Here is a 9,495-nt window from a genome sequence, read left to right as displayed (position 1 = left end):
CATGTGAATAAGTAGACCAAAAATCAAATTAATGATTAAAAGATATAAAATATTTATAATTATTTATGAAAAACTAATATTATACGTACAAATAATTATAAAATTTATGTATATAATTTATCGGTTTGGTTCGGTTATTTTTTAATAGAACCATAACCAAATATTATCGGTTTTTAAAATTTAAAACCAAATCAAATGTCGGTTTTTTTATTCGGTTTGGTTTTGGTTTTAACCAAACCGCGAACAACCCTACTGCTTGGCAACCATAATATATGAACACAAAATATGTTAGTTTTATTCCAATTGAAATACTCTCTAAGAGGTCTCTTAACCACTTAGCCTCATCACCAACCAACTCCAAAAATTCACTATGTTTAGTATCATAATTTGATACCTCTCAAATATTTTTTTTTCTTTTTAAAATTGAGCAGCATACTATTAGCAAGATACCCCACACTTTCAAATATTTCAACCTTGTAAGATATCTTATTTTATATGTGACATGCAAATTTACACACCAAAACATATCAAAGACGAAATAGTAAATGCAAATTGTTTTCAGCACATACAACGATGAACGTATAAAAGGATATAGGACAAGGAGGTTGACCTCTGTCATATGTACATCTCAATATTAAATTGTCATGAAAGCCATTAAAACTATTCAAAAATCATTGGAAGACAAGTCATTAAAAGCCTATTCAACATGATGAAATTGAAAGCTAAGCCATTAAGCTAATCATTTCTTTGGAAAATAGTGTAGCTGGTTCAAATTTCTAATGAAGAAATAGTAATGATAATGAACAATTAAGGATCTGCTCATGTGGTCAGAGTACGTGAAAACTATATTATAATAAAAAAAATTAATCATGTGAATCTCAAGTAAACAGAGTATTGACATTATCGCTTTGAAAATTATAAAGCACAAATTAATCGTGATTACAATACTCATACAAACCGTTGTTTTTGGTTAACACAATTTTATCAAATTCAAATGAAACTTTCACCCCCACTTTTCTTAATAATTTCACAGAAATGAAATTAGTTCAACCATAGAAATATGTAACATCTAAGTTAATGTCAATATTTTTCAGATGTGAGTTTAAGAACTTCCATTCCAAAAACTTGAGTAGTTCTAGAATTATCAACATAAATAAATTATTTTTCTTCTTCAATTTGGGTGTAGAATGTTAGCACAGATATGCTTAGTAGCACAAAGCCTACTACTCAATTTCTCACATTAGTCACAGGAATCGCTTGAGAGATAGCCACAACAATTATATCGTCCGCTTAATCAAATTTATTTTTACTTAGGGGGATTATCATTTCTCCAAATCTTCTTCTACATCGAGGGTTATGTTGGCTTAACTTGCCACACACAAATCCATTAAAATTTGATCTCATATAAATAGCTCATAGTTATATGAAGAGAAATCAGTCACTATTCAACATTCAACCCAAATGACCGAGAGATAGGCAAAGATTACTTTTCACCCAAATGACCGAGAGATAGGCAAAGATTACTTTTCATACTTTTAGATCATAAGGTACTTCCACAAAAATACAATATACCATGGTCTTCAATGTAATTTGTTACCACAAAAATCTCAAATTTGTAAGGTCTAAAATATGATAAACACTTCGTTACTTTTTACTGCCCAAACCATAAAGATAACTATGATCAAATATATTTAGCTAACACACATTTATTCAAATAAATAGATAAAGAGGCCTCAAAACTATTTTTAGAGTAAATTCCCTAAAAGGTCACCCATGTATTGAGAATTGCCTACAAATATCACTTTTGTTTCCTTTAGGACTAGAATATCACCCAACAATCACTATTTTCCTCATAATATACTAAACACACAAAACTCTCCTTCTCTCCTAGTTGACATGCCATGTCACATAACATTCTTTTTTTTTAATAATAATAATGGGATAATTTCAGAGACCCCCCTCACTTTAACTTTAAAATACTTACTTCCCTATGGTTTAAGATATTACACTCACCTCCCTTATTTTTAATTTTAGTATCCAAAGTTGTTTAAATGATAATTTTCCAACAATATTCCAAAAATAGCCTTTTGAGGCACTAATATAATTATTTAATAGTACTCCTACATGATGGTAATCTGAGCAATATTTCATTCAAGTTTTTAATGCTATGTTTGACTTTTATTTATTTATTTTGGATTTGAATTCACAAGACGAATAAACCTATGAAAAAAGTAAAATTATAAAAAATAATATAACCATTACTTTTTATATCTAACATGAGATAATACATTTTTATTTTGATAATTTTTTTGGACTTAAGAACAAACAATAAATCATGTTCAAATACATATGGACCAAACAATATTCTATTTCTCTGGTAGTAAACTATATTTTTATAATAAATTAATTAAAAAATATTTGTACTTAAATATTGCATATGTAATTGAAAAAGTTACATCTAAACTTTAATATGTTTAAGTTGTACTCAATTATCAAGTTCTGTAATTTACAATAAAATAAATAATACATCTAATGAAAAGTTGTGTCCAATGGATCACTCTAGGTCGAATATTTTAATTCTAAAGTAATATATTTTAAAGATTTTCATCTCACAATTAAATATTCAATATAAAGCCAAGAAAGGGCAACTTTGAAATATTGGGTACGTTTTAGCATTATAAGAGAGGTGAGCGTAATATCAGAAACCACAAGGAAAGTTAGCGTTATAAGGCTTAACTTGAGGGCAGGTTTATGCAATTATTCCTATTTTATTAAAAAAAATATAATCTTATGTGACATGACATGCCAACTAGGAGAGAAGGAGAGTTTTTTTTTTTTTTTTTTTGCACGGATTGGCCTTCATTTGGGGTGGTCTTTATTTTTTTCCCTTCAAATTGGTAGTCTTTAAGCTTTGTCCTTCGCCTAATACCCAAAGTTTTGGGTTTGAACCCTAGCTGAGGAAAAAAAATTCGCAAGGCAGAATTTTGCAAATCTACCCATGCAAATTCTGTGTTAAGGTAGAATTTCTGCCTGAAGGGCAAAATTTAAAGACCACAATTCTGAGGGGTAAAAATTAAAGACCACCCTCAAATTAAAGACCACCCCCAGCTATGGGCAATTTGCACCCCCAGCGAAGGGCAATCCTACAAATTGCCCATAGCTTTTTGTGTTTAGTATATTTTGAGAAACATAGTGATAGTTGGGTGATATTCTAGTCTTAAAAGAAACAAAAATGATATTTGTATACAATTCTCAATATATGGGTAACCTTTTAGAGAATTTGTTCCTATTTTTAACAACACAAACTTCATTCATCACACGGTTCCTAGGCAACAACTAATGCTTCTTTGTTTGTAAAGCTTAACCCCTTTGCATGCTAATTCCACTAACACCAAGATTATTATTATCTTTGGACTTATAACGATGTCTATCTCTTTTTTTTTTCTTTTCATTTGTTAAAACAGAGAGATTATAGTATCATTACATACTGCATTAACATAATTGAAAAGTTATTATCTCATCAACCTTTGTATTTCACTTTTCATCCATGCCTGCTACACTGTTTGTTGATTATCTCACCTTTTTTATTCACATTGTAAATAGTATTCTCCGTAAAATTATAGTGTAAAATATTCTTAAGATTGTTGGAAATCTTACGGAAAATATTTGATCACCAACACGTAGCGAATTCATGAAAGCTTGAGGCATGTCAATTAAGAAATGTCCTTAAGGATATTTCACCCGGTATGGGTGTATCCCCCGAGATTCAACAAGTTCTTATAGTACAAAATTAGGAGCCATAATTTATCAAAGATCTCACAAGGTAGAAACTCAACAAAAGAAAATGAGACGAAGAAGGAATTTGGTTCTTGGTTACACTCCACAAGATGAATACACAAGATCATATATATAGGTCAAAGAAAAGATGAAGTCTAAATGTTTTTGGTTATCTGCCAACGTTCTACTAATTTAAGAGGGGTCAAAGCCATAAAGGCAATTAGCAATAAAGAGGAGTAATAGCCATAAAGGCAATTAGCAATAAAGACTATTCATTTGATCAGATTGAATGGTAAGAAACGTTGGGCAACAAATGTATTTGACCAAAATGAATCGTAGACATTAAAGAAATAAAATGAGATGATATTTTATTCTTTTTGAGATATAATATTTTTTCAACATGTTGTACATTTATTTCAGGCTAAGTTTTACAAATTTCTTAAAACGATAAAAATAGTATCAGAATAAATGTGTGATGAATTATACGAATTTTAAAAGGGAAAGGTGCAAGCTCAAATTAATGAATCATAAGGCCTATATAATTGATATTTACTGTTATTGCAAAGCACATCTTAATGAAAATTGCTATTAAATAAAGTTTAAAGAATATCATTCATTTTCAAGAGGGGACGAAATGTTTCTTTAGCAGTATTATTTTTAATTACTCTGGTCACTATTGTAAAAATCATACTCTTATAATTATACCTTTTGTCTGGGTTAAACTTATGAGTCTTTTCATCAGTGAATTTAAAAAGAACAACTAGTTTAATTGTATATATAATATCAAATATAACATGACAACCGATTAAGATTAACGTGGTTTATGAGATGAAATACCGTATTAGACAAAATAATTTCGAATTTTAGATTAAGTCTCTAGAATACAAGTACGCCAAAAATGTATCACTTTGTTTTGTGACCATCAATACAATTTTTAACTACAAAATAACAGAAGTTTTTTATTTTTTTTTATTTTTTATATAGTAATCCATGTAATTACATATTAGGAGTGTAACACAAAATTAAGTCTTAATAGCATAAAGAGCCAACAACCTTGATTAACTAATCAACATCACACGAGATATACTACCACAAAATGGATCCTTGACAAGAGATCAATACCACTGCTTCACCTTTTTGCTGCCTCAAACCTGCATTTGCCTATAAATTTCACATCAGTCTTAGTTTTTAGGACAGACTAAAACCTACCCCAACTGTAATCATATGAAATAACTCCAATAACAAAATACTTATCCCAACTCTGATTGATGTGTTACTGTGTAAATCCACTTGAATTGCATGTTATGCTTTCTCCATAAGTATTATGTGTATTATATAAATTTTAATAGAGTATATGAAAAGCTTTTAACTGACGGAAATTAAAAGAGGCAGTAAATTACAAAAAACGGCTAAGCTCATAAAATTGTACATACAGTAAAAGATAGACCACATTGATGAACTTCACACTAATGTCTTCCCATTTATTGATTCATTTATCAAAAGCTGGAAACGTTTAGGGTGCAAACATTTAGGGAGAAGTGAATGTGGAGTATTAAGGTAGGGCTGTTCAACTTCTTTTTCACCCACACTAAGATATTATTAATTAGGAATTAGAGGCACATGTTTAGGATTGTCAATGTGGAGCATTAAAATAGGACTTAAGAGCTTCTAATTCACTCAGCCTTTTTAATTAGGATTTCATTCCATGTAAAAAATAATTTAATGCTCTTGAACATGATTAACCTTCATGTAATTATAATATTACTATTTAATAGTTATTATATTAGATGTTTTAGTTTTATTACATTTTAATTAATTTACAACAGGGACAAAATCTTAATCTAACTTTGAAGGTAAAAACTTCCTACTTTTAGTATTATATGATGATTTCATAGATTATAAAATCGGACCAAGCAATCTTGGTAAAATAGAGACGGAATAGTGTGGGCGTTTTCTTTATCTTATTGGTCACTTCCCTATAGAAGCAAATTATTCAAATAAAGGGCAAACACAAATAAAAATGTAGAAAAAGAAAATGTACCAAAGCTATTATAAGAAAGGATAACATGATCACATTAAGTTGCCCAATTTCTGCTTACACAATGAATATAGGGACTAGTAAACAAATCTATGTGATATTCAAAAGTGGCCTTCAAATCCATAAATGGCCACCAATTGAATATCTTTAAAAAGGATAAAATACAAAAGTTGTAAAAATTCCAACTCAAGATTCAATTGTATCTACTATAGGGCCTAAGCGGGTGCAAACCAGCCACCACAGCAATAGAGCCAAACTCCCCCATGAGGAGCTTTCAAATAAGAAGTTGAAAAACCTCTATTTTTCCTTTTTGCTTTTTATATTTTGTGAAGGTAAAAATAGTAATTAAAATTGAGACCCTTCAAAAGTTTGGCCAAATTGCCAGTTAGCTGGTGCAGCATTGTTGCTAATGAGAGTCCTTCCATCACTTGTAGTGACTTTAAATGAAAGAGTCTGGCCATTGAGATTGGAATTGCTTTGCCAGTTTTGGCCCCAATTTCTTGACATTGTTTGCCATCCAGTATTGGACCCTTTAATTGAAACTGTTTGAACATCACCAGCACCCCCAACATTTGTTACCAAAACCAAGTTGAAAAAAGAGTGTCCATTTATTGTAAACCTTATTCCTCCCTTTCTCATGCAGGGTACCCTGTAAATGAGAAACAGAATTCCCACATCAGTAAACAAGTTATTTTCCTAATACAACATCCACTTGTTGGCTAAACTTTATCAGAACTCGTTACTTTCGGCTCGAACTATAGAAATTTGAAATGTACACATAATAAGGTCATTCTTATTTGAACCTAATGACTCTAGATTCCCAAGGGTCCTCCTTATACTTCCAATATTATTTTCCTATTAGAACATTCATCTCGTGGCTAAACTTAAATTTTTTTTGGATTAACAGCATAGGTGGATTTAGGACATGTTCTGTAGGGTCAACTGCTTATTTTGAACATACTCACTCTAGATTATGAATTCATTTATGAAATTAAGAGAAAAGCTTACCTTCGGAAAGATATAGGGACAATTCCAGCTTTGTATTTGGCAATTTGCAAGTAAGCAGGCTGTGCTAAATCAAAGTGCTGGAGAGGAGGGTTGCACCAACCACCATTGTTGTTGGGCAATGATGGGTTTGGAGGGCAAAAGTTTGTTGCTGTGACTGTAATAGTCCCCTTGGTACACCCTTGAGCTTCATTGCTGCACGTGAGCTCATAACAAGCCCCACAAGTTAAACCATTGTTGAATAGTGCTGTACTTAGTGCTGCTGTGTTAGTACCATACCCTTGGTTGTACAAATTTCCATATCCACAAGCACCCCCTGCATTTTGCCAAACATAGCATTCTTTTAGTTACAAAATTACTAATGAGTATAACATCTGTACACGAATAGTAGATTTTTTTTTTTTTACACTATCAGGTCACCTAAAAATGTATAAGTATTAATTGTTCATAAAAAGTAAGAGAGTAATCTAGAAACAGGTTACCGGCTAAATCTAGCTGAAGTACACTTGTAGTGTTCAGAGCCTTAAAAAAAAGTACACTTTTAGTGTAAAACTTGTTAACTTGATTTTAGTTGAAACTACATGGAAAGGAAGAAAGTAAAAGTGTGTGAATGTATAAGTACTCATATTATTATACTTATGTCACTGTTGTATTAGAGCCCGTTTGGATTGGCTTACAGCTTAAAGCTGTTTGCAGCTTATAAGCTGAAAAAAATAAGTTGGGGTAGTCCAACTTATTTTTTTTGGCTTATAAGCTGTTTTCAGCTTATAAGCTGCTTTAGATAAACTAAGTCAAATGGGTCCAATTATTTTTTTGAGCTTATTTTAAGCATAAAATGACTTTAAGCTGGCCAGCCAAACACTCAAAAAAGCTGAAAACAGCTTATAAGCCAACTTATAAGCCAATCCAAACGGGCTCTTAGTACTCCCGGTTAAGGTATAAACTTGAATATAGAAAATAAGGCGGGTTACCGGCTAAAACAAGTATTTATACACGAGTAATATAAAAATACTTTACACTATCAATGTATATAAGTAAATCTGTTACTAATTAATGCTATGAGGATTATATATCTATATATAGGTAACTTGATTTTAATGTGAAACTATAAAGGGAAAAAAAAAAGTAAAAGTAGAGTATTATGGACATACCCATTGTGCCCGATGCATCACCCCCTCCATAGAAAGTGGCATGAGCATTTTGCCAGCCTCCATAATCAGCAAAAGTACCACGGAAGCAAAAGCTAATTAAAAAGAAGAAGAGAAGTGAGAATGCTGGAACACCCATTGATATATAATTAAGTGTATAGCTAAGCAGAGGATAAGAGAGTGGGAATTGAAGAGGCTTGATATGAGCTAAGGGTTATGGACAAACCTCTATTTATACAGAAAAGTAGTAGCTGAAATTTAGGCATAAGATATGGTAATAATTAGTAGGCAAATGTAAACATATGGTAGAAAGTGACAAGAGTGCTCACGTCTTGAAAGTGGAGTCGAAAACTATTAGAACCATTTGTTTTTAGAGTCATAACATAAACAACTACCTAAACGCACATGCAGTTGTTCCACTTGAAATTTGATTGACCCTACTTAGCACATGCACTTTTCAACCCTCTTTTTTTCGTTTTCCCATCATTTACTTTTTTTCCCATGGGTTGTTAAATATAAAATTTCCTACTTGTGTCCAAATAAATTTGTTTTTATTTCTCATTCCCTAAATTGCGCCAGTCAGACGTAGGTGACAACGTAGAAAGTTGGAAGTTTGCTTCAACAACCTTCTTAATTATAACTAACTATTCTACTGTACAAAAGTAGTTGACTATGCACTTATAAGATGTAAAACATACTTGAACAATCAAGTCGCTTATAATATGACTAGTCAATTTAACCGCGCTTCGCGCGGTCATTAAAATAGACCACATATATTATTCCAATTAGATGCAAAACATGTCAAATTATCCTTCGCAAATTTATTTCCTTTATATTCTAAAATTAAACGATTTTCTTTTCTAGTAATTGATCGTGTACTTCGCTAATTTTCAAAAATAAAATTGTAACAATTTAAAAAATTTATATAACAAAATGAAAATTAAATAAAAAGTTAAGGAGCTAAAACCAAATTCGTTAAAATAATTATGATAAAAATGATTGTCCCCTGTTCCGTGGCTTGTTGAATTTTTTCAGTGGAGAAGTTTAATTATAATTTATTTTAAATACTTAATTTTCATGTTTGATTTTAAAATATAGAAAGTGCATGCTAACACTAATTTTTCACTTGTTCTTTAGTACACTAAAAGCTTAGTGTAGTTATTACTTCTTGTTTTATTCCTTAATTTTTGTTTACTTTTTCAATGAACTCCTTTTCTTGTCAAAACTTTCAACACACTAAAACCTATAAAAGCATCAGAAAAGGAAGTTGACAATTTTATCGCGTCAGAATTAGATTGCTTATGATCAAAGTAATGCTATCCAAAATAATTTTTCAATGCTTAATTTTTTCTTATCACCTTTGTTAAAAGGTCAAGGGCTTGAAATTGTTTGATAGTATCTGCAAATATTATTTGTCATTTAGATTTAAAGAGAGTTTTTGAAAATTAAGAAAAATTAAGATTCTCACTTAGAAAATATTTTTAGGTACCGGTCTTCTTGTCCCACGATAATTGAAAGATATTCTTA

The 9,495-nt window shown here is 30.8% G+C and overlaps 1 protein-coding gene across 1 annotated transcript; it reads right to left on the bottom strand.

Moving 5' to 3' along the window:
* Positions 1-5,826: 5,826 nt before the first annotated feature.
* LOC132611275 (expansin-A8-like) lies at positions 5,827-8,184 on the bottom strand. The gene is made up of 3 exons (XM_060325697.1): positions 7,972-8,184; positions 6,824-7,136; positions 5,827-6,464 (listed from the first exon to the last, which is right to left on the bottom strand). The coding sequence occupies exons 1-3, from the start codon at positions 8,105-8,107 to the stop codon at positions 6,161-6,163; spliced, it is 753 nt and encodes a 250-aa protein (XP_060181680.1). The 5' UTR covers positions 8,108-8,184; the 3' UTR covers positions 5,827-6,160.
* Between the last annotated feature and the right edge of the window lie 1,311 nt (positions 8,185-9,495).

Source organism: Lycium barbarum, chromosome 9 (genome assembly GCF_019175385.1).
Source record: "Lycium barbarum isolate Lr01 chromosome 9, ASM1917538v2, whole genome shotgun sequence".
NCBI classification, from domain to species: domain Eukaryota; kingdom Viridiplantae; phylum Streptophyta; class Magnoliopsida; order Solanales; family Solanaceae; genus Lycium; species Lycium barbarum.
Note: the sequence above shows the minus strand (reverse complement) of the source record. Positions and strands in the feature narration are given on the sequence as shown.